The sequence below is a fragment of the Ursus maritimus genome, unplaced genomic scaffold (genome assembly GCF_017311325.1).
Source record: "Ursus maritimus isolate PB19 unplaced genomic scaffold, ASM1731132v1 scaffold_12, whole genome shotgun sequence".
Classification (NCBI taxonomy): domain Eukaryota; kingdom Metazoa; phylum Chordata; class Mammalia; order Carnivora; family Ursidae; genus Ursus; species Ursus maritimus.
The window spans coordinates 2340274-2365821 of NW_024423564.1; the positions used below are offsets into that span (position 1 = coordinate 2340274).

Consider the following 25548-nt stretch of genomic DNA (forward strand, 5'->3'; position numbering starts at 1 on the left):
CGAAGGCAGACGCTTAATGACTGAGCCACCCAGGCGCCCCGAAATGCAGCAATTTAAATATATTTTCAGTTTCTAAATTTTTCCTGCCCCTGACCATATAATCACAAATTGTGTGGAAGAGATGAGGGTAGTATCTCTTTGTTTTCAGGGTAGGAAAAACTAGGCTAAACAAAACCAGGCTTTGCGGCTCATTATAATAGCTACCATTTGTTTAGTGACAACCCTTAAAATAAAATTGTTTTATACTTCTGTTTTTTATAATTATAGATATAATACAAAGTCATATCACATTAAAATTACAGAAATATGAAAAGATAGAAATCTCCTATTAATCCCACTCTTCAGAGATATACTATTAACAATTTGGCAGGTTTCTCCAGCTCTAATTTTTATACTTGTTATAATTACTATTATTTATAAGATAATACTTATTTTATGCTTTTTTAAATTTAATCGTATACCTTGGACATCTTCCCATTTTAATACTTTTAGATCCACTTCATTCATTTCAACAGCTGCTAAGTATGCAAGTTCTATATTACATACATATCCCTGATTTATTTTCATTATTAGTGGGCATTTGGGTTGTTTCAAATTTCTTATTAGTATCCCAACATTGCAATGGATATCCTTGCACATATTTCTCTGAGCCTTTGTGGAAATGTTTTTATGAGATAAATTCCTCAAAATATTAAAAATATAAATGCTGGTTGAAGGATATAAACATTTTATATTTTAATAACTTTTATTAATTTATATAATAAATTAATTTTATTAGGTACTGCCCAATTTTAATTTTAATAGGTACCGCCAAATTACGCACTAAAAAGGTTATTGCAATGGGCAAAATAGGTATGAAAGTGCCTGTTTTTCATAGTGCCACCAATATAAGTTACTTTTAATCTTCTAAATATTTGTCCAGCTAATAGACAAAAATAACATCTCAATTTTTAAAATCTTGCATTTCCCTAATTTCTATGGTATTTGAATTTTTATTGTTTATGCATCTTTTCAGATTTCCTATACCTATTCTTTCCCTTCTTTTCATTGGGCTATTCATCTCTTATTTATTTATTTATTTATTTATTTATTTATTTATATATATATTTTTAAAGATTTTATTTATTTATTCGACAGAGATAGAGACAGCCAGCAAGAGAGGGAACACAAGCAGGGGGAGTGGGAGAGGAAGAAGCAGGCTCATAGCGGAGGAGCCTGATGTGGGGCTCGATCCCACAACGCCAGGATCACGCCCTGAGCCGAAGGCAGACGCCTAACCGCTGTGCCACCCAGGCACCCCTCATCTTTTATTTATTTATTTAAAAAGATTTTATTTCTTTATTTGAGAGAGAGAGAAAGATCACAAGCAGTGGGAGGGGCAGAGGGAGAGGGAGAAGCAGACTCCCCACTGAGCAGGGAGCCCAACATGGGGCTCAATCCCAGGACCCCAGGATCAGGACCTGAGCTGAAGGCAGATGCTTAACCAACTGAGCCATTCAGGCTCCCCCATCTCTTATTTATTGATTTGAAGATTATATATATACATATACATATATACATACACATACACACAAATATATCAACTATCTATATATTTTAAAGATTTTATTTATTTATTTGAGAGAAAGCAAGCTTCAGAGAAAGAGAGAGAGAGCACAGGAGCAGGGGGGAGGGGCAGAGGGAGAGGGAGAAGCAGGGAGCCTGATGTGGGACTTGATCCCAGGACCCTGGGATCATGACCTGAGCCGAAGGCAGATGCTTAACTGACTGAGCCACCCAGGCGTCCCAACAATATATTTTTACTTATAATTTTTTGTGATACATGTTCTCATTTCCTATCCTTTGCCACTCCCACTCCCTCACTTTTAAGCTGCTCTCTGTCAACATCAGCCTCCAGAATTCAACCTCTCTTCTCAGCCCAATAACCTCCTTCTCACTTCTCTTGTTTCCCTGTCTCATCTCCTTCTGCAGCTCTAGAATCTTCCATACCAAGATACTGATCTAATTTGTCAATCAGTACTCCAATTCTGGGTAAATTCCTCTGATTACGTCCTTTCCTTTAGCTTCTGAGTGTTGGCAGAGCAAGTCCTAACAATGCTCTGTAGTTTCACGAACATTTATACCCTCTCACTTTGGGGTCTCAGAACATTAGACAGTCTTTTTATTTATACAATTTTATTTTATTTTATTTTTTTTTTAAGATTTTATTTATTTATGTGACAGAGAGACAGCCAGCGAGAGAGAGAACACAAGCAGGGGGAGTGGGAGAGGAAGAAGCAGGCTCCCAGCGGAGGAGCCTGATGTGGGACTCGATCCCGGAATACCGGAATCACGCCCTGAGCCGAAGGCAGACGCTCAACGACTGCGCTACCCAGGCGCCCCTATTTATACAATTTTAGTCACACACTTCCCCAAATTACCCGCGGCACTATAGCTAGAACCAACACCATCTCTACCTCTTGTTTTCAGCAGTTTGACATATTATTACTCTTTGAGAATCAAAGCCACTGCATGAGTTGTCAATTTCTCTTTCTTCCACTTCAAAATGTCTACACATTTTCTGTAAAAAGGTCCCTTGTTTTTTCTCAGAGTAATACTTCCACAAACAGCCCCAACCAGTCCCCATGTGTCCCCCAGCACCAGTCTTACTTGTTTTCTTGGGCATATATATTTCTTCATCTTTAATTTGCCCCTTTTCACAAGTTCAGTCTGTAGACATATTTTTCTATTCCCACCCCATCCTATCCCCCATCCCAGTTACCATTTGATTACTTTTTCTTCATTGGCATATTTCTTGAAAAAGTGCTGTATGCTAACTATTTGCCTATATTTACTCACTTTCTATACGCTTTTCACTCGCTTGAACCATGGTTTCCACTCCATCTACTCTCCTTAGATTTGTTCCTCATCTCTGAACATGTGATGCTGCTGCCCACAGCACTTTATCTTTTTTTTTTTTAAAAGATTTTATTTATTTATGTGACAGAGAGACAGCCAGCGAGAGAGGGAACACAGCAGGGGGAGTGGGAGAGGAAGAAGCAAGCTCATAGCGGAGGAGCCTGATGTGGGGCTCGATCCCAGAACGCCAGGATCACACCCAGAGCCGAAGGCAGACGCTTAACGACTGCGCTCCCCAGGCGCTCCCCAAACTCTTTTATCTTGAAACTCCTTTGGCTTCCATTGTCCTCCTGCTCTTTCCAGATTGCCTCTTTCTTCTTCCATCATCTGAAACAGGTATTTCTCTCTTTCTTTTTTTCTTTCTATCCTTTAATTTCCAAAGCATGTCCATTCACATTTGACTGACTGATAGTACATAAATATTCTTTACAATAGGCGGGGACATTTATGTTATCTCAATTACATAAAAACAGATGCAAAATAGTGTTAAGAAACTTTCTTGCCTGAAATTCTAAGACTACACGTGTGTGCATATATTTTAAAAGTCCCTTTATTCCCATTTCATCCTTTTGGCTGAACTTTATTAATTAATATCTGCCCTTTTTGTACTTCCCTCTCTTGTGGATGGCATCGACTATCTAGTCACTCAGCCAAATCTCCTTTTCCTTCACCATCCCCCCACCTCTAGTCATCAAGTGCTAACAAGACACCTTCCTAAATTTTTCTGGGATGGATCTCTTCTCCACGAGAGCTCTCTTTTGCAAGTCCATTTCTCAATAAGTCTTACACGTGAGATTTTAATTGCTCTACTGCAGTTTTCTCTTCTTTAGTCTGCGGTGATAGCCGCAGGTCTGTTTGCTTTTGTAGTTTTTGTATCATGGTCATTAAGAACAGTAGCACAAACACAGCTCTTAGTCTCTTTCTGCTTCACAGCAATTGGTTTAAAGCGTGCATGCAAAGCTTGATATTGAGACTTTATTGCCAACTGGATTTTTCTTGCCTGCTGAATCAAGGTGATTAGTCTTGATTTCATATTCCAGCCTGTACTAAATGTAATCCAGATCAGAGTCAGCCTTCTGGAACATGAGTTCCATTTTACTGACCTCTGCCTCCATCTTGAATAGTTGACATTCCTCAGACGCCTGAAACAGGCATTTCATGAAGCATTCTTTGTGTCCTTTTGCTTATCTCTTTTAACTATGGTGCTCCCATTTTCTGCAACCACAGTCTCTTGCAGTTGATGCACAAGTTTAGGTCTAGATCCCAACCTGTCTCTTGGGCAGATGCCCTATAATTCATATGCTTAATAAGCATTTTTACCTGGCTATCCCTCCAACCAATCCAACAAATAAATTTCAACCAAACAAACCTGAACTTCCAGTTAGGAAAAGACATTAGGGTTCAAAGCTGATGGCTAAGAAAGAATTCTTGAGACCTCTTTGGTGCAAAGGGTGGTTTTTATTAAAGCACAGGGACCGGACCTATGGGCAGAAAGAGCTGCACCTGGGTCATGAGGAGTGGCCCATTATAAACTTGCAAGTTGGGAGGGGGTTAGGGATAGCATAAGTCTCTAAGGAATTTTGGAAGCAAGGTTTCCAGGACCTTTATGGGGCTAGCTATTGTTGGGAAAAAGTTATTTATTACTGTCTAGTAAAACTCAAGTCATGAGACCCTTCAGATGTATATCGGTGGGTCATATACTTGGGGGATGATTGCCAACATGTATCTTGGTGGGTAGAGATAAAAGACGTTTCCACAGGAATTTTTATATGTTAAAGTAGACTTACAGGGTCCTGAGGGTTGGGCTAAGATTGCCTTTCGCCCTTAGTGAAGTATTAACATGGAGGCAGCTGAGTTCCTAGAGGAATGTCACTCTGCCCGTTTCAAGGACTTGTCAATGGGCTGTAGGCAGTAAGGAAATTTAATAATTTTTCTTCTGCCTTTGTTTCCCACATCACCAGTCTCTGATATTTATATCATCCAAAAGCCTTCTTTGACATCACAACTTCCATATGCATAGAATTTCATGGCAAACTTTGTTATTTTGTCACAACAGTATTTATGGCAATCATTATGTTTTCAGTTTCATTGACCTATGTCTGATCCTTGTAATTGCTCCCCTGGATTTCTGCAGTAGTTATTTACCTAAGTGGATTTTTTGCTTCTAGTCTCTGCTCACCCCCCAAATAACCTGGATCACTGTTCCTTAAAATTTTAACCTCCAGAAATAGGGTTTCCAGATAAAAGATGACTTTTTATTTATTTATTTTTATTTTTAAAGATTTTATTTATTTATTTGAGAGAGAGAGAGAGAGAAAGAGCACAAGCAGGGGGAGGGGCAGAGGGAGAGGGAGAAACAGACACCCCCCTCCCCCAGGGAGCCTAACACAGGGCTCCATCCCAGGACTCCAGGATCATGACCTGAGCTGAAGGCAGACGCTTAACTGACTGAGCCACTCAGGTGCCCCAAAAGATGACTTTTTAAAAAATAGAAATATTTCCTATGCAATATTTGGAACATACTTATACTAAAAAAGTCATTTGTTGTTTATCTGAAGTTTAAATTGACTGGGCAACCTATATATATATTTTTAAAGATTTTATTTATTTATTTTTCAGAGAGAGAGAGAAAGCGGGAGAGCGGCAGGCAGAGGGAGAAGCAGGCTCCCCGCTGAGCAAGGAGCCCAATGCGGGGCTCCATCCCAGGACCCTGGGATCGTGACCTGAGCCAAAGGTAGAAACTTAACTGACTGAGCCACCCAGGCCTCCCACCAACCTGTATTTTTATTTGCTAAATCTGGCAACTCTATCTGGAGACATTAAACTGGTGCATCTGCAGACCACCATTTCAAATAATTAAAAAACTGCCTTACCATCATGATTACAGTAAGGAAACAACTTGTAATCGTTTAAAAATTAATGGCAGTAATATTAACTTTAATATTGGTAAGCTGAAAACATGCAATAGACCATTTCTTGTGTTTTTTTTTTTTTTAAGATTTTATTTATGTGAGAGAGAGCATGAGCAGGGGGAGGGGAAGGGCAGAGGGAGAGGGAGAAGCAGACTCCCTGTTCAGCAGGGAGCCCAATGTGACCTTGGCTTGATCCCAGGATCCTAGGATCATGACCTGAGCTGAAGGCAGCTGCTCAACCAACTGAGCCACCCAAGCCGCCCACAGTAGGTCATTTGTTAATCAACTTCTTAATTTTCATTTCTACTAAAATTAGAAAATCTGAATTCACAGTGGCTTTGTCAGATACTGCAGTGAGTGATGGCTATCACTCATTCAGATCATTCTGAATAGTTGGATCTAACATGGACCTAGTATTATAGAGAGGTTTTAATTGAAGGCAGCTTTCAGTAGTTTGTTAGATGTTATGCAGAAGGGCATAGAGCAACCTCAAAAGTTGCATGTTTCAACGTGGGAGGGAGCAGGCATTGTACGCCATTGCATGGGTTATATTCAGCTCTGACAGCGTTTCTCCCCCATTCAACTGCACCATCTTGATGTGGTTTAAAATACGTTCAATAACATGTCATTCATTTGTTTTTCTCTGGTGAAGAAATAAAATTATCACGTATTGGGAAATAATAAACTCTTGGCAGTCAAGGCATTTGCATAACAGTCTGGTTTTCTTACAAAATCCTGATACTTTGTTCTTAAGATTAAAAATCATGGCATTTATCAGAATTGGCAGCACAAAAGAAAAGTTCTCTCCTGACCTGTATCAAGGCAGTTTCAACACCCCTAGAAAATAGTGCCAAAGAGTTTAGAAAACAAATAAACAAGAAAAGTAAACGAACACACAGCAAACTTCAGGTAACTATTTTGGATTGCAAAGGAGGATAAATTTAATGTTCAAACAATCTGATAAAATCACCATTTGGAAACAAAAAAAAATCATGTCATTTAGAATTTGAAGTAATAAATTCAAGTTAATAAAAAGAATGAAAACAGTGCTCAGATAAATCTACTTGAAAATATGGTTTTTGTTAGTATTATCTTATAGTAGAAAAGGGATCTTTTTTAAAAAAAGATTTTATTTATTTATATGTCAGAGAGAGAGAGAGAGAGAGAGAGAGCAAAAGCAGGGGAAGCGGCAGGCAGAGAAGGCAGAGTGGGCAGAGGGAGAAGCAGGCTCCCTGCTGAGCAAGGAGCCTGACGTAGGACTTGATCCCAGCACCCGGGGATCATGACCTGAGCCTGAGGCAGAGGCGTCCCAAAAGGGGATCTTTTACTCCAGTCCTTATTAAAAAATTTGTGAGAGCATCTTCCTCAGTACTTATCTCCTCACTTCACTGCAGAAAAAGCTGTCTTCTAATATTTATCTATTTCTTCTCAAAGATTATGCTTACTGGCTGCTATTTTATATATTTACAGTTTGTACTAATTTGTTCTATGCTTGATCAGAATCAGGAGGAATGCTGTTTGGCTACCAACTCTTCTCCGAATAAAACAGAAAGTGGACGGACATTTTGTTTATTACAGGAATAATGACACCAAGACTACAACTCCTTCAGTGCTGATCCCAAGATATCTTTCAGACTTTCTCATACCTCACAAAATAATTATTTTTTAAATGAAATTTTTTTCTGAGTGAAAATGTCCTCTTTGCAACTTCTTTTCCTGTGTCAATATTTTTATTTCTCTTGGCATTCTCCCAACCTACATATAAGGTTTTTACCTTTTGAAATATTACAAACATTATGGGTATCAGTGGTGTCCACTGTTAGCAAGTACAGGGCTAATATTGCCTTTTCATGTTGTATACCATGCATGATTCTATGTGGTATTTGATCAGGGATTTTTGCCAATAGCTTGTTATACTTTCTCCAAGCAAAACATTTGTGATTGACTTTGTAGCTAGTTATACAAGCATCACTGAAACAAAATGACTTTTGCCATTTTTTTTTTAAAGATTTTATTTATTTATTTGACAGAGACAGCCAGTGAGAGAGAGAACACAAGCAGGGGGAGTGGGAGAGGAAGAAGCAGGCTCCTAGCGGAGGAGCCTGATGTGGGGCTCGATCCCAGAACGCTGGGATCACGCCCTGAGCCGAAGGCAGACGCTTAACGACTGTGCCACCCAGGCGCCCCTACTTTTGCCATTTTTTAACCAGGGATGTAACTTGATCTTTTTTTATCCACAAATTCATTTCATACTGGAAAACATTATTTTACACTCACTCTGGAAAAATACACTTTACAAGGCAATGAGGTTTTTATATTTGGTTCAAAAATGACTTGTAAGCTTTGATGGCTTTTTGAGTCACTGTTAGGCAAAAGTTCCTAACAGCCAAGGTGTAGTGGGCAATGGACAAATAGATTGTTGGTCCAATAAAATCCAACTTTTAGATATCCACAGTTGTACTTTCTTTTCTTTTTCTTTTTTTCTTTTTTTTAGATTTTATTTATTTACTTGAGATAGAGAGCAGCACAAGTGGGGGGAGAGGCAGTGGGAGAAGGAGAAGCAGGCTCTCCACTGAACAGGGAGCCTGACATGGGGCTTGATTCCGGGACCCTGAGATCATGACCTGAGCTGAAAGGAAGACACTTAACTGCTTAACCGACTGAGCCACCCAGGTGACCTATAGATATTCGTAGCTGCACTTTCTATCTAAATTTTTATTTATTCATTTATTTATCGCTGCTTGGATGAACGTACCTAAAGGCACAAAACTTGCAGTCTATATCTAAACAGCAGTCTTGTTTTATAGCTAGCTACCTTTACTACATCATTTTGAACTGAAATTCCGCACTTGTTACTTTCTTCATCACTACTTCTTATGTGTCAACATCTTTTGAGTGATTTTTCTCTTTTGGTGAATTGGAAATACAACACAACAAAATAGCAATAAAGGAAAAATAATTTTAACAATGTAAATAATAATATACAAATTATGTTAATACCTCAGCAGAGATAAACTGTACTGTTAACTAATGAGAGGAATGGATCAATGTAATCTTTATAGTACATATTTAACCTATAAGAATGTGAACATGCTCAATAGTGTAGTGGAATTTGTTAAAATTCGAATTAAATTTATATTAAACAATTTGTGAAATATATGTAAGGTGGTAGTATCTTGTAGCGCTAAAACATGTTCTTACAATCAGACTTCTTCAGTTTGCGTCACACACCATTACTTACTAGTTGGTTATCACTTGCTTAATCTCTTTGCTTTTTTCCTTATCTGCAAAATGGAAATAGTAATAGAATCTACATTACAGTGTTGTGAGGATTAAATGAGTCAACACACAAAGCAGTTTGGATAGCGTCTGGCCCGAACGCTCAGTGCTTCCTATTATTAAAAAATCTGTTCATTCCTCATCTTATCACTTCCCTACTAAAAACGCACTATTATGTGTCCCTTTCATTGACCAAAGGAAGTCATTCCACTCTTGATCAAAATACCTTCTTCATACATAGCCTTCTGTTTCGGCTCTCGGTATCTCCCTCACCAGACCTTAAGCGCCCAGATTGTTTTACACGACCAGTGTAAAGCACTCAAAAATTAGTTATTGAATTTTTTTTCACCAGGGTCCTGAAAGCAGGAACAAATCTAGAAAAGATTACAAATCGCTGTGTAAAGTTGAAGCATTAGAGCACCTAAAGACGATTTACGAAACAATTCGTCTGCACAGTTGTCCGCCGAGCGAACGCACCACCCAGCCAAGCTTTTTAGTAAAATTTTTTTCACTTACGTCACTCGATCACTGACCTCTGACGCACAGGAGGCGGGATTAGAGAGACAGCTGGCCTTCTTTTTTGCCCTCCCTCCTCCAATGGACCGGCAGGCGCAGTGGCCAGCCCCACCTCTTGGCGTTTTCATTGGCCAGTTTCCCAGAGCAGGCGGGCCGAGGGGGGAATGACTCCACCCACTCTATGGGCGGGGTCTGTCCTCCGTAGGGGCTGGGGCCGGTGGGGGGTTGCCGCAGCCGCCATCTTTGACTCCGCGGTAGCGGTGGCGGCTGTAGCGGTGGCGGCTGTAGGGCGCCGCGTCTGGGGAGTGGCTCTCCCCTCCCCCTCCCCCGGCTCGGTGGCGGCGGCTCCTCCCACAGGGGGGTGGCGCGACGGCAGTGGCATCTACGGCCATGGCGGCGACTGCTGCTAACCCCGGTGAGTAGAAGGAGGACTGGGGCGCCTCTAAAGGAGGAGGGGCTGAAGGGGTTGGCAGCTGAGGAGACCCAGGGCTCAGGGGCAGTAGTTGGGGCTGAGGGCCCAAGGACGAGCGGGGGTGGCTGAGGGTTGTGGGGGAGGGGAGTGGCGGTGGGGGGGAGGGGCCGACCCGAGGGAATTGGGGGGACCTGGGGTGGAGGGAGGGAGCGGGCGGGTGGGAGTTCTTTAGGGCAAGTTCTGTTGCAGCGGCTCTCCGCTCTGGGCTTGGCCTGCCTCCACTCTCCTGGCGGCTTTCTGGTGTGTGATGTGGTCCTCTTTCAGCTCTGCCCACTGGAGCTGCTTGATGCAGAATAACTGGGCAGAATGGCTCGTTTTACTTTAAAAGTAATTTGAATTTACAAACACTGGACCACGTTGCTGTTCGGCTGAGGTGTTGAACTTCCAAACGTTACATGTTTAAAATTTAATTTTAATTTAAAAATCTTTGAATATATACTTTCTCTAGGCTGTACCTCCCCCCCACCCCCGCTATCCTTTGAAACTTGAGTTTATGTATTAAGTGCCTCTAGTGTCTTCAGCTGCTGAGGACAGAAGTTTGTGTAATGGTTGGTGTTCAGAGCGGGTCTTGCCAACAGCTAGCGTCCAGAACCCGAGGTTTAAAATCTTGTTGGGTGTAGATCGAGGCAGTTCCCATTCTTTAAGAAAAGTTCAGGGGGCGCCTGGGTGGCTCAGTCGGTTAAGTGGTTAAGCTTCTGCCTTCGGGTCGGGTCATGATCCCTGTCCCTTTGCCTGCCACTCCCCCTGCTTGTGCTCTCTGTCAAATAAATAAATAAAATCTTTAAAAAATTAAAAAGAAAAGTTTGAGGGTTCTTTTGAAAGAAAAGTTGTTTCATGTCATTTTTCAGTGAACATCTCTTCAAAAGGGGAAGCTTGAATATTAAAAAATCCAGCCAGTCATATCTAAGCAATGGAGTGGGATGTATTGGGGCAGGTCTACACAGATCAAGTCTCCAAATTCCTAGCCCTAGCCCTCTTTCCACTGTATTACAGTTATTTTTCTCAGGGAAGTATTTCATTTTACGGATCCTAGTTTACCTTGCAGACCTCAGCCATTCTCTTGTGAAATAAAATCCTTTTTCAGAAATCCCTGTCTTCGGTAGGCTTAAATAAGAAGCCAGAAGTTGGGGCTGAATTACTTGAGAATACAGCAGTGAAAGGGATTCACGGGTGTTCCCGTGTTGAAACTGACATTGGATTTTTTCCATGTCTCTGAAATGAGTATTATTTTGTGGTACCCAAGTTTTGCTATAACAGTTGAATAACTATGAAATTTACTGTCTTTACTACCCTATTTCTGGGAACAGAGCTGTTTAAAGAAGTTAATTTGTCACATGTCAATATATTGTAAAATCTGTTAAATTTTTTAAGAGGAAAAGTAGATAAAATTAATGGCTAAAGTTCTTTTGCAGAAGTGCTGATGATGGAATAAAATAGAAAGATGCTATTATTATGGCAAACCTGACCTTGTAGTAAAATAACCTTTGTGTTAAAACTAGGGAGTGAATAAACACAATTTTAAACTGATAACACATTGCAAAATAGTTACATAACCGTAGTCAAGTTGCGAAGCATTTCTCTTATTAAGAGGTGGCCTGGGTAAACAAGTTCAGTGCATATGTCGGAAGCTTTTTTCCAGCAGTGTGGGTGGGGCTGCTTTATTTTGTTTTTTCAACAACAGTGACCAGAATGACAGTTTCTTTACCACATTTCATTAGTTGATTCATAGCAGCTTAAATCTGAAGCAGAAAATGGCATTTGTGTAGAATCCTTGCTGATGAAACATTTGATTTTGTTTATTATCCTTTGACAGCCTGCTTCTGCAATTTTTAGATTTCCTTTTTGATGTTGAAAAATTCTCACATCTCTCCCAAGTTGTTGATACAACATTCAACACCTGGTAACTAGAAAATGTATTTTTTCCCTTCATTTCTTTTTTTGACTATCAAAGGAAGTGATCATAGATGCATGGTGGACTTCTATAGCCTGTTGGGTTTTGGGAAATGTGGACTATGAATGGAGGGTCACAGGGTGGACGTGTACTGTGTTCAGTGAAAAGAAAATAAATGTTTTTGGTGCATCTGGGTGGTGCATTTCGTTGAGCCTTGGACTCTTGCTGAGGTCATGATCTCAGGGTCCTGGGATCAAGCCCTCAGCAGGCTCTGCCCTCAGTGGGGAGTCTGCTTGAGATTCTCTCTCTTCCTCTCCCTTTGCCTCCCCGCCTTCCCCACTTGCTAGCTGCACGCTTGTGTGCTCTCTCTCCGAAATAAATTAATTTAAAAAAAGAAAGTAAATGGTTTTCAGGTCAGAATTCTTTGTTGAATGGTCAGACATTTCCTTAGAGCCATTTTAGGGACTAGAAACATACATATTTCGTTGAATTTTTTCTACTTTATCTTTTTGCTGGTTAAGATTCCCTGTAGTTCTGGGGTGCCTGGGTGGCTCAGTTGTTAAGCATCTGCCTTTGGCTCAGGGTGTGATCCCAGCGTTCTGGGATCGAGCCCCACATCAGGCTCCTCCATTGGGAGCCTGCTTCTTCCTCTCCCACTCCCCCTGCTTGTGTTCCCTCTCTCGCTGGCTGTCTCTCTCTCTGTCAAATAAATAAATAAAATCTTAAAAAAAAAAAAAAAGATTCCCTATAGTTCTTGTTAATTCTATCTTCACAAATGTCTGCAAAAGATTTTTGTAATCATTTAGCTTATCTCTCTTAAGCTCCGTATAAGTTAATCTTCAGTGTTAATAATAATGCTTGATGATTATGTTAACTGTACTTAGAGTGTGGTTTAGAGACTTTTGGTGGCCCTTCAGTATCTTGTAGGGGACCTGGTTCCTTTGCATTTTCACTATGTCTTAACATGGTGCTGGATCAAAAGTAGAGTAAGATGTGGCTTATTCTCTACTCTCTAAGAGTTATGTTGAAGTAATTGATCTAATGTGATAAGGGCCTTTTCTCTGCATGATTGATAATTCCCCATATTCTATTATTTTTCATTAATTCTACATACCATTGGCAAGTAGAAGTGGGTGATAGGTGGTTCATGAAGTGTTAGGCTGTCTTTTTTATCCATGAAATACTAACAGTTTTGAGGAACACTTTTTAATTTGCATGTATGATTCATAATGCATTGGCTAAGGCACTGGTTGGGAAGAGATTAGGTACTTGACTTCCAATTCAGTATTCAAACCAGAGATTTGAATGAATTTGTAGGAGCGTAGGTATTTCTTCCTTTCATTCTGGTAGTCTCATCTCACCTCTTTTTGTGCTAGTAGGTACCACTAATTGTGGATGGAGAATGTGGCAGAAGGTAAAGGAAGGAACACTGTTTGGGTTCGGGAAGCTGACTTTTAGGAAAAATTTTTCTTCTTACATAAACTTCACCTATGTAAATTATAGTTTTGAAAGCATTAGTTAACAATATTCTTACCCATTACTTTTCCTTTTTTCAGATATGGGAAAAATAGGAATTTATGTGGTGTAAAAGTTAGATGTCAAGATACTTTACTGCAAAAACTTTTTTGAAAAGTATATTAAATATAATTTACTAATTCAACAATTGAAATACAATTAACATTTTGAAAAGGAACTTTGATCTGCATATTAGATCTGTGTAGATCTATGCATTAGATTTGTGGTACCAACCTCACTCGTCTCTATTTTCTTAGACACTAGGAAGTAGATACTTACGCATTATTGGAACTCTAGCTTTCTTATTTTTATGAAATAGTGGTCTCTAATTTTAGTTTTTTGCATTATAGCCCTTCCCCTCTACTCCAACAGTCCACTAACAGATGAGAATACCGTGTTTCCTGGATGTTTTATGAAAGCCTTTTGTGGTTCTCTGTGATAGAGGAATTTCTTCTAAAGAAATAACAGTAGGTTATTGGTCGCGACGTAGTGCCAAGTGGTGGTTAATCTTCAAAAACTAAATCGTAACAGTCAAGGAAACAAACCCTTTTTTCCTGTATTTTACTTAGGCCATGACATATTGTGGGTATTTCATTCCAAAACTAGTAAAATTTGAATCCTTGATTGTGGAAACTGTTTTTGGAACCATCTTTTTTTTTTTCCCTTCAAGCTATTCACTCAAGTATTCATTCATTACTGTTATTTTTTTTAGTAGGCTCCATGCCCAGCGTGGAGCCCAGTGTGGTGCTTAAAGTCACAACCCCAAGATCAAGACCTGAGCTGAGATCAAAAGTCAGACACTTAACTGACTGAACCACCCAGGCGCCCCCACAATATTTATTTTAAAGGTTAATTCCCTGGTGGTACTGTCTTATCTGGGGGGTGTAGAGTTGATTTTATGTATGTATGTATTTAATAACTTTTTTTTTAAAGATTTTATTTTTGAGTAATCTCTACACCCAAAGTGGGGCTCAGACTTAAAACCCCCAAATCAAGGGTCACATACTCTACCAGCTGAGCCAGGCAGGTGCCCTTAGCTGATTTCATTTAGATGTAACAGTAAAAGAATACATTTAAGGCCTTTCTGAAATATAAGGCTTGAGCTCATGGGAGTGTATCTGGGCCCATGATCCACACCCAGCGATAGGCCCTGCTTCTAGAGCCATCTGTTTTTAAGAATGATTAAACATTTATTAAGTTCCTACTTATGCCAAGTTGCACTTTCCTGTTTTGGCTATTCTGTATGTTAGAAACCATCTCTCACTTTCCAAATTAATTTTCTAAACTTTTACATCTCTTCATCATTTTTAAAAAATATTTTATTTTTAAGTAATCTCTACACCCAACATCGGCCTCAGACTTAGAACTCTGAGATCAAGAGTTGCTTGCTCTACCACCTGAGCCAGCCAGGTGCCCCTCTTCATCATTTCTTCATTTTGTATTTTCTCCTCTACATTTTCACTGTAGTTGAATGGACAGACTAGGTTTAGGATTTTAACAATGTAATTAGAATTTAAGTTTCATGAGAGCAGGACTTTTAGCTTCCTTTTTCACCACAGTACTCCACTGCTCACAGTGGTGCCAAGGATGTAGGACTAGAGTTCAATAAGGGTTGGTTGAATAAGTGAATAATGGGGGTTCATATCTTTATGCGTGGTTAACATAAAAATACCTCTGAAAGAGTAATACTGATTAAGCCATTAACATGAATTAATTTATAATAGCTAGCATTATTAATAAAATTATGTCAGCTATTATTCCAAATACATTATTTCATTTAATCCTCATATGTATTGTTTAATTTTTACAACAGACTTATGAAGTATGTATTAATATTATTGTTTTACAAATGAGGAAACTAAGGTACAGAGTGAATAGTTTGTCTGAAATCTCATAGCTAGTGGGAGTAGAGACAATTTGATTGTTGGCAGTCTGTCTACACAGTCAACATTCTTTTATTTTAAATTTTTTTATTTTTTAGAGAGAGAGAGAGTAGGAGAGGGGCAGAGGGAGAAGAAGAGAGAAACTGTCAGACAGGCTCCATGCCCAGTGCAGAGCCTAACTCAGGGCCCAATCTCAGGACCCTGAGATCATGACCTGAGCCAAAATCAAGACTTGAATGCTTAACCAACTGAGCCACTGAAGCACTCCTTTGAGAGAGCACAAACGCTAGCATGCCTGTGTAGGGGGAGGGGCAGAGAGAGGGAGACAGAATCTCAAGCAGACTCAACACTGAGTCCATCTGGAGGCTGGATCTCACAACCCTGAGATCGTAACCTGAGCTGAAATCAAGAATCTGACACTCAACTGAGTAAGCCACCCAGGTGCCCCCATAGTCAATATTCTTTTTTTTTTTTTTTTTAAGAGATAGTGTGTTGTTTTTTTTTTTTTTAAAGATTTTATTTATTTGAGAGAGAGAGAGAGCACGTGAGCATGCACATGGACGGGGGAGGAGCAGAGGGAGAGGAAGAAGCAGGCTCCCTGCTGAGCAGGAAGCCTGATTTGGGACTCCATCCCAGGAGCCCAGGATCATGACCTGAGCTGAAGGCAGACGCTTAACTCACTGAGCCACCCAGATGCCCTCCCCTGTTTCTCAGCTCTTTAAATAACTTTTAGGCATCTTACTGGAATTGGTCTCCTAGTTCTTCATATCCCATAATTGTGCCTTTTCGATGAGCCTCTTGGAGATACTGCTCTGCTTTTTTTTTTTTTTCCCCCACTGACGACTCTGTCTCTTTTGCCTGCTCATTTTCTTTTTCTCGTTCATTATACTTCTTTTCTAGTCTCATTGCTGGGGCTGGAACTTACAACTAATAAGCTTCCTTCATTTGTATTTGCTCACCTACTTGCTTTCCCACCTTAAATATCTGTTTGCTAGCTACTATATCCTATTTCCTTCATTTATCTTACATGTATTAAAGATTCTCCAAAAAAAAAAGATTCTCTATAATTTGTTATTCCTGTCTTCTCACATAGCTTCTTTGCCATATTTTCATCTGTTTAAAACACATCTCTATTTGAATAATCTTTAACATACAATTTATATATATGCTCACGGGTATCTCCTTCCTAACTTTTCTGTATCTTCCATGACTATCACAGTTTTTCCGGTTCCCCAGGCTAAGCAACTGGAAGTGTTTGGATTCTTTCATGTATTTATCTGATTGGTTATCACATCTTTTCTTTTCCCCACTAAAACATGTTTATGTTTAAACATATAAAATGTTTTGATTATGTAAAAGTATACATAATACATATACATATACAAAGTGAGCTATTTATTGACATGACATACCTTCAAATTTTTTGTTTAAACTAAAGATTGAGAATAAATATAATATCTCTCCCTTTCTTATGTAAAAATCACCAAAAAACCTGTGATATATGGTGTACAGAAAAAGATCTGGAAAGATTCATATCAAAATGTTAATAGCAATTACCCATAAGGGAAACGTGGGATTGGAGTATGTGTGTAGAGGATCTTCCTTTTGATTATTTTCTTCTGTATTGTTGAATATTTTTAGAGACTTTTACATTTGGTTTTCTGTATGTCCGTATTTTAATATATTACTTTTGTAATGAAAAAAATTAATATCAAAATCAATTAACATTTTCGTGTTTGATATATTTTTATAAAGCTACTATTTAAGGAGTACTTACAGGGTGTCAAGTGCTATGCTAAGTACTTTTCACATGCGGTATCTAATATAATCTTCGGAAAAAGTCAGTACTATTATTACCTACATTTTATAGATAAACTCAGATTAAGTCATACAGGTGGTAAGTGGTAATGCTAGGATTAGAATCCAGATTTATCTAATTTTAAAGTTTAAGCTTTGTTCTCTCAGATTTTCAGTGTGTGCCGTCTCCCCCCACCCCCATTTTCTTTTTTAAAAATTGGGATCATGCATTTCCCAGTTGTAAAAGTAATACATGCTTAATGTAAAAGGCAAAATAATAAGGGTATACAGAAAATCAAATGTAGAAGTTTCTAAATGCCATCCCAGAGATAACCACGGTTAGTTTATTGTGTAACATTTGCTCACTCCATTCTAGCCATGATGTCATCCACACTATTTGTAGAACTTAACAGGCATGTTCTCACCTCTGGATCTTTGCACTCTGCCTAGAATGCATTTCCCCCAGATACCTGCATGGTTTATTCCCTTATCTTTTTCTTATCTCTTGTCTCCTATTCCTATCTCCTTTTACCTTTTCAGTGATGTCTTTCCTCACTATCTAAAATTGCTATCCTCCTATCCTTCAACTTTTATATACTTTTTTTCCCCCTAAGGAGTGAGAGAGAGAATCTCAAGCAGACTCAGTGCTGAGCATGGACTCTGATGCAGGGCTTGATCTCACAATCCTGAGATCATGATCTGAGCTGAAAACAAGAGTCAGATGCTTAACCGACAGAGCCACCCAGGCGCCCTTAACCATTATAGACTTGTGATTTTACTTCCCCTGGTTTATTTTTCTCCACATTTATTACTATATAACGTATTATTAGGTTGAATCATATGAAATTTGATTTTGAAATTTGATATTTATCCATTTTTTACCTATAAAATGTCACTTTCAAATTATCATCCCAGTTTATGTTTTAATTCTTTTTCTTGTTGATCTCTCTCTCCCACTAGCATGTAAAGTTTGTAAGGGTTAGGATTTTTGTCTTTTCTTTTTATTGCTTTATCTCTAGGATCTGCAACAGTGCCCAGCATATAGTAGGTATACAATTAATATTAAATGAATTCTTTCAGGATTTTGTTATGCATATAAACTTAAAAAAGGAATATATTATATATTTTTTCTGTAGCTTATTTTTCCATAATCATATATGGTGGATAACTTTCCATTTCAATGATACAGATCCACCTCAAAATTTTTCCGATATATCACAGTTTTTTTTTTTATTGTGGCCCAATGCACATAACATAAAATTTGCCATTTTAACATTTTTAAGTGTACAGTACAGTGGCCTTATAATGTTTACATTGTTGTGGAGCCATCATCACCTTCTACCTCCAAAACTTCTTTCATCTTGCAAAACTGAAACTCTGTACCCAGTAAATAATAACTCCGCATTCTCCAAATCCCTCCCAGCCCCTGGAAATGACCATTCTATGCTCTGTCTCAATGAATTTGACTATTCTAGGTACCTCATTTAAGTAGAGTCATATAGTATTTCTCCTTTTGTGACTAGCTTATTTCACTTAGCTAATATCTTCAGGGTTCATCAGTATTGTATGTTATTGCAGAATTCCTTTTTTTTAAAAAGCCAAGGAGTATTCCATTGGATGTACATGCCCCAATTTTTTATCCATTCATCTGTCAGTGGATGCTTGGCTTGCTTCCACCTCTTGGCTATTGTGAATAATGCTGCTATGAACGTGGATGTTGTCTAAGTATCTCTTTGAGACTCTGCTTTCAATTATTTTGAGTATATATCCAGAAGTAGAATTGTTGGATCATAAAGGAGTTCTGTTTCTCATTTTTTTAGGACTCTCCATACTGTTTTCCGTGGGGGCCGCACCATTTTATATTCCCACCAGCAGCGTACAAGAGTTCCAGTTTCCCCCCATCCTCATCAATACTTTTTCTTTATTTTTAAAGATTATTTATTTGAGAGAGAGAGATAGCAAGAAAAAGCATGAGCGGGGGGAGGGGTGAAGGGGTGGGGGGAGAGGGAGAAGCTGAGCAAGGAGCTGATGCAGGGCTCCATGCCAGGACTCCAGGATCGTGACCTGAGCCGAAGGCAAACGCTTAACCGACAGAGCCATCCATGTGCCCCAGTACTTGTTATTTTTTAATTTAAAGAAGTTTTAAGTATGCCCTGTGCCCAACATGGGGCCAGAACCCACGACCCCGAGATCAAGAGTCATGTACTCTACCAACTGAGCCAACTGGCACCCATTTATTTTTTATTATTTTAAATTTTTAAAAAAATAATTTTGAAATTTTTTTGATGGTGGCCATTGTAATGGGTGTGAAGTGATGTCTCATTGTAGTTTTGATTTGCATTTCTTTAATGACTGGTTATGGTTGAGCATCTTTTCATATGCTTATTGGCTATTTGTGTATCTTTGAAGAAATGTCTGTTCAAGTCTTTTGGACATTTTAAGATCAGGTTATGTTTTTTGTTGTTGTTGAGTTGTAGGAGTTACATATTCTCGATATTCATTCCGTGTCAGATATATAATTTGCAAATTTTTTCTCCTATTCCATGTGTTGCCTTTTTACTCTGTTGATAGTGTGGTGTTTTTTAAAGATTTTATTTTTTAGTAATCTCTACACCTAACATGGGGCTTGAACCCACAATCCCGAGGTCAAGAGTCGCATGTTGTACCTGTTGAGTAGCCAGGCACCCCAGTAGTGTTCTTTGATGCACAGAGTTTCTAATGATAAAGTCCAATTTATCGATTTTTTACTTTTGTTGCTTGTGCTTTTGATATATTCAAGAAATTGCCAAATTCATTGTCATGAAGTTTTCCTCTTATGCTTTCTTCTAACTGTTAACTAGTTTTAGTTCTTACATTTAGGAGTTTGATCTATTTTGAGGTAATTTTTATGTATGATGTAAAGTAAGGGTACAACTTCATTCTTTTGCTTGTGGATATACAGTTTTCCCTGTACCACTTGTTGAAAAAAACTGTCCATTCTCCACTGAATTGTCTTGAAACCCTTGTTAAATCATTTAACTATACATGTGAGGATTTATTTCTAGGCTCTCTGTTTTATTCCATTGGTCTGTGTGTCTGTCTTTGTGCTGGTACCATACTGTTTTGGTTACTATAGTTTGTGATGTTGCATCATCATTTTAATGATGAGTACTTAAGTCCATTCTTTATCCAGTATTATTAAAGGCAGTTATAAATGCTTGAGCTTGTGATAAAAGACATGCATAAAAGAGGTTTTGTGTATTTAGGTTAGTTGCAATTTATTACTAATATAATTTGGAGGTAGATTTTAGGAATAATAAATAAAACATTAAAAACCCATCCAAAGTTCATATTTCAGACATTAAGAATATGATGAATTATTGTTCTCAAGGTTTCTTTTTGAACATTTTATTATCCAAATTTTTTAAAAAATATTTTTGTTTATTTATTTATTGGAGTGGGAGAGGGTGAGTGTGTGTCAGGGGAGGGGCAGAGGGAGAGCGAACATCTTAAGCAGACTCCACGCTGAGCACTGAGCCCAATGCGGGGCTTGATCTCATGACCCTGAGATCATGACCTGAACTGAAATCAAGAGTTGGACAGACACTTCACCGACTGAGCCACCCGGGCCCCCCGCCCAACTTTTAATGCTTCCTTTATCACTCCTGTTTTCCTCTGTTGTGTGTTTTCAGTGACTTATTTTTGTATTATTTCTCCTATTTCAGGAAAGGAAGTTACATGTAGAAATAACTTTTCTGTAAATTTGAGAGATTATGTTGACTAAATATGACTAAAATACGTTGTATTTACTATTTTTTCTGTAATTTCTGTGAAATTGTGATTTTTTTTTCTTACTTCCATACATTTCACTGTTTCTGAGATGTAAAGCTAACATAGGACTAAAGAATTTAGAATAGGAAAGGGAGAGAAGCCACCTACAAATTTGAATGAACTAGAAAGGTACATAAATCTTTGGGTTGGAATTGAGGGAAAAAGCTGTTCAGAGTTGAAGGGAGATCCTTAGTTTCTAACAAAAATCTCCTGAAGCCTCTATTAATACCAGGGTCAGTTTATGGAAAAACTCCCGAATTGCATAAAACCTCGCTAGGCAGGAGAAATGGGCTGTGGGGGCAGCTGGTCTGCTTCAGGGATGGCTGGGCTGGAGGCCGCGGCTTGGGCCCAGGACCTGGAGGCCCAGGACCCAGGCTGGAAGAACTCTAGAGGCAGAGGTTAGTGACTTCACCCAAATCCCTGGCTTTCCATTTGGTCTCTAGGATGTGGATGCTTTCCTCTGGCAAGGCTGTGAAATTGTGATTTTAATAGAAGGTACTGGATTTCAGTGCAATAAGAATACTCCTTAACTATGCTACCCTAAGTTCTTCCATTTGAAAGGAGCTAATATTAGTGATTCAAATCCAGAGTATATTAAAAGAATCGTACATCGTTATTGTGTTAGTTTCCCAGGCATGCTGTGACAAATTAACAAACTGGGGAGTTTAAAACAACAGAAATGTATTCTTTCATAGTTCTGGAGGCTCAGAATCTGAAATGAAGGTGTTAGCAGCTTTGGTTTCTTCTGGAGGCTCTGTGGGAGAAATCTCTCCCTCTTTTCTAGCTCATGCATGTAAATCTGTGTGTCTCTGTATCCAATGTGTCTCTCCTTCCTCTTATAAAGAAGGCAGTCAGGGACACCTGCGTGGTGCAGTGGGTTCAGTGTCTGACTCTTGTTTTCTGCTCAGGTTCTGATCTCAGTGCTGAATGCTCCGTGCTGAGCGCTAGTTGGCTTGAGACTTTCTCTCCTCTCCCTTTCCCCCTCCTCCTGCCTGGCATGTGCCTATTTGTGCACTCTTGCTCTCTCTCAAATCTTTAAAAAAAAAACAAAACCCACAAAAAGCAGTCATTGTATTTGTAACCGACTCTAACCCATTATGACCTCATTCTTAGCTATTTATATCTTCAGCAACCCTATTTCCAAGTAAGGACACATTCAGAGATTCTGTGTGGACATGCATTTTTATATTATTCAATCTACCGCAGCTATCAAGTAGGGTTTATTCCAGGAACTCAAAGATGGTTCAACCTGAGAAAACTTGTAATTCATGCCTTTAACAAACTAAAAGAAAGGACTCCGGGCTTGATCCCAGGACCCTGAGATCTTGACCTGAACTGAAGTCAGGTGCTTAGCCGACTGAGCCACCCAGGCGTCCTAAGTTTTTTAAAAAACTTCCAGACTATTTTCTGAAGTGGCTGTACTGTATTACATCTACCAGCAATGTATAAGTGATCTACTTTTTCTGTATCCTTCCCGGCATTTGGTATTTTTTATTTATTTTTTTAATGTTAGCCATTCTGATAGGTATGTAGTGCATCTCAGTGTGGCTTGAATTTGCATTTCCCTCATAGCTAATGGTGTTGACCATGTTTTCATATGCTTATTTACCATTTTTATATCTTTGGTGAACTGTCTCTTCATGTCTTGCCCCTGTTGTAGTCAGACCGCATTTTTAATGTTGAGTTTTGACTGTTCTTTTTATATTCTGGATGTAAGTCCTCTCCTTCAGTGTTTTCTTCCACTGTTACTTGGCTTTTCATCTTCTGGCAGTCATTCACAGACTAAAAGTTTTTAATTTTAATGAAATCCAATTTATCAGTTTTACTGTTCATGGATCATGCTTTTGGTGCCAAATCTAAGTACTCTGCCTAGACCTAGATCCTAAGGATTTTCTCCTTTTTTCCCCCTAAACGTTACATAGTTTTTTCATTTACATAGTGATCCGTTCTGTTTAATTTTTATATAAAGGGCAAAGCTTAGGTTGAGGTTCAGTTTTTTTCATCTACAGTTGTCCAGTTGCTCTAGCACTATTTGTTGAAAAGACAGTCTTTCCTCTATTGAATCGTTTTTGCACTTTTGTCAGAAATCATTTGGGCATATTTTTGTGGGTCTCTTTCTGGATTCCATTGCTCTGTGTCTGTCCCTCTGCTAAGATTCCATACTTTTGATTACCTAGATATATAATAAGCCTTGAAATTGGGTAGACTGATTCCTCCCACTTTTCTTTGTCAAAATTGTTTTAGCTATTACAGTTCTTTTACCTTTCCTTAAAAATTTTAGAATTATCTTGTTTATAAAAACATCTTGGTAGAATTTTGATAGGAATCACATTAAACTTGTATATCAATTTGAAGAGAATTGACATCTTTATGTTGAGTCTTTGAAATAATGAGCATGGTATATCTATTTATTTAGATCTTTTGATTTCTTTCCATCAGTGTTGTGTTGTTTTCAGCATACAGGTCCTGTGATGTTTGTTGTATTTATACTTAAGTATTTTTTTATTTTTTTAAGTGATTGCAAATAGCTTTTTAAAAAAGATTTATTTTATATTTTCTTAAAGATTTTATTTATTTGAGAGAGCGAGCGAGGGAGAGCACGATTGGGGGGAGGGACAGAGGGAGAAGCAGGGTCCCTGCAGAGCAGTGAGCCTGATGTGGGGCTTGATCCTGGGCCTCTAGGATCAGGACCTGAGCCAAAGGCAGATGTCTAACCAACTGAGCCACCCAGGCGCCCCATGATTTATTTATTTATTTTAGAGAAAGAGACAGCGAGTGTGAGCAGGGGGAAGAGGAGAAGGAGAGAGAGAATCCTCAAGCAGATTCCCTGCTGAGTGCAGAGCCTGATGCAGAGCTTGATCCCAGGACCCAGAAATCACAATCTGAGTCAAAACTAAGAGTTGGCTGCTTAACTGACTGAGCCACCCAGGCGTGCCTGTAGATACCTTTGTATTTTTAATTTTGGTGTCTATTAGTTGTTAATGTATAGAAGCAGTTTATTCTTGTATACTTACCTTGTATCCTGCAATTTTGCTGGATTCACTTACTTGCTATGTGAGTTTTTTTGTTAGATGCCTTAGAATTTTCTACAAAGACAGCCATGCCATCTGTGAATGGGGACAGTTTTATTTCTTCCTTTTTGATCTTTATGCCTTTTGTTTCCTTTTCTTGCATTTTTTTTGCACTGGCTAGGGTTTCCCACACTATGTTTGAATAAATGATAAGAGGGAACATTCTTGCTTACTTCCCAATCATGAAAGTGTTGTCTTTCACCATTAAGTATAATATGAGGTTTAGGCCTTTTTGTTGTTGTTGTTGTTATTGTTATTGTTTTGGGAGGGGTATATTCTTTTTTCAAGTTAAAGACATTTCCCTCTATTTTTATTTTCCTAATTTTTTTTTTTTTAGTTAGGAATGAGTGTTGGATTTTATCAAATGCTTTCTTGTGTAAGTTGATCATTGGTTCCTTTTTTTTTTTTACCTTATTAATATGGTGGATTATGTTGATTGATTATTAAATATTGAACCAGTCTTCTTCCCTGGAGTAAATCACATTTAGTCATGTTATATAATTCTTTTGCATATTGCTGAATTTTATTTGCTATATTAAGAATTTTTGTATCTGTTTTCATGAGAAATATTGATCTCTAGTTATTTGTCAGTTTGTTTGCTTTGTTTTTGTACTGACTGACCTTTTCTGGTTTTGGTATCAAGGTAATTCTAGCTTTGTAAGATGAATTGGTAAGTGTCGCCTTTCTCAACCAGTTTCTGGTTAATTTTTTAAATGTTTGGTAGAGTTCTCCATCTGGACCTGGAGATTTCTTTTTTGAGAGCTTTTAAATTATGGATTCAATTTCCTAATATTTATGGGGCCATTCAAGTCATCTGTTTTGTATTGGGTCTGTGTTTTTTTTTCAAGGAATTGGTCCATTTTGTCTAAGTTGTGAAATTTATGTTTGTAAGTTATTCCTAGTATTACCACTTCTTTCTCATTTCTTTGAGGTCTGTAGTAATATCCCTCTTTTCATATTTTTTCTCTTTTCATTTCTGATATTGGTTGTTTTTTGGTTTTTGTTTTTATTTTTGTTTTTCCCTGTCTTGCTAAGCCTTGTCCGTTTTGGGGATCTATTTAAAGAACCAGCTTTTGATTTTATTTTTTAAAGTATTTTTCTCTTTTCAAATTCATTGATTTACGTTGTCTATTACTTCCTTTTGCTTGCTTTGCGTTTATTTTGCCCTTTTTCTAGGTTCTTGAAGTGGAAGCTTAGATGATTGACTTGACTTTTCCTCTTTTCCAATGTAAGCATTTTAGTGCTACAAAATTTTCTCTTAGTATAACTTTTGCTATGTTCCACAAATTTTACTATCTTGTATTTTAATTGCATTTTAGTTCTGTGTTTTTTTTTTAATTTCACTTGAGACTTCTTTTTTAACTCACTGATTATTTAGAAATGTGTCATTTAGTGTCCAGGTATATGGTGATTTTCTTGTTCTCCGTTACTGAGTTCTAATTTAATTCCATTGTAGTTGGAGAATATAATCTATGATTTCATTTTCGTAAATTTGTTGAGGTTT

The 25548-nt window shown here is 38.3% G+C and overlaps 1 protein-coding gene and 1 pseudogene across 5 annotated transcripts in view; one reads left to right on the forward strand and one right to left on the reverse strand.

Moving 5' to 3' along the window:
* Positions 1–3612: 3612 nt before the first annotated feature.
* Positions 3613–4013, reverse strand: LOC103667601 (annotated as a pseudogene).
* Positions 4014–9824: 5811 nt separating this feature from the next.
* ARNT (aryl hydrocarbon receptor nuclear translocator) overlaps positions 9825–25548 on the forward strand; it is a 66310-nt gene continuing 50586 nt past the window's right edge. For all 5 annotated transcript variants that reach the window (XM_040626790.1, XM_040626788.1, XM_040626789.1 and 2 more), the window contains exon 1: positions 9825–10020. In XM_040626790.1, coding sequence (XP_040482724.1) covers positions 9996–10020 — 25 coding nt within the window. In that variant the 5' untranslated portion in view covers positions 9825–9995. The remainder of the gene's footprint in view (positions 10021–25548) is intronic.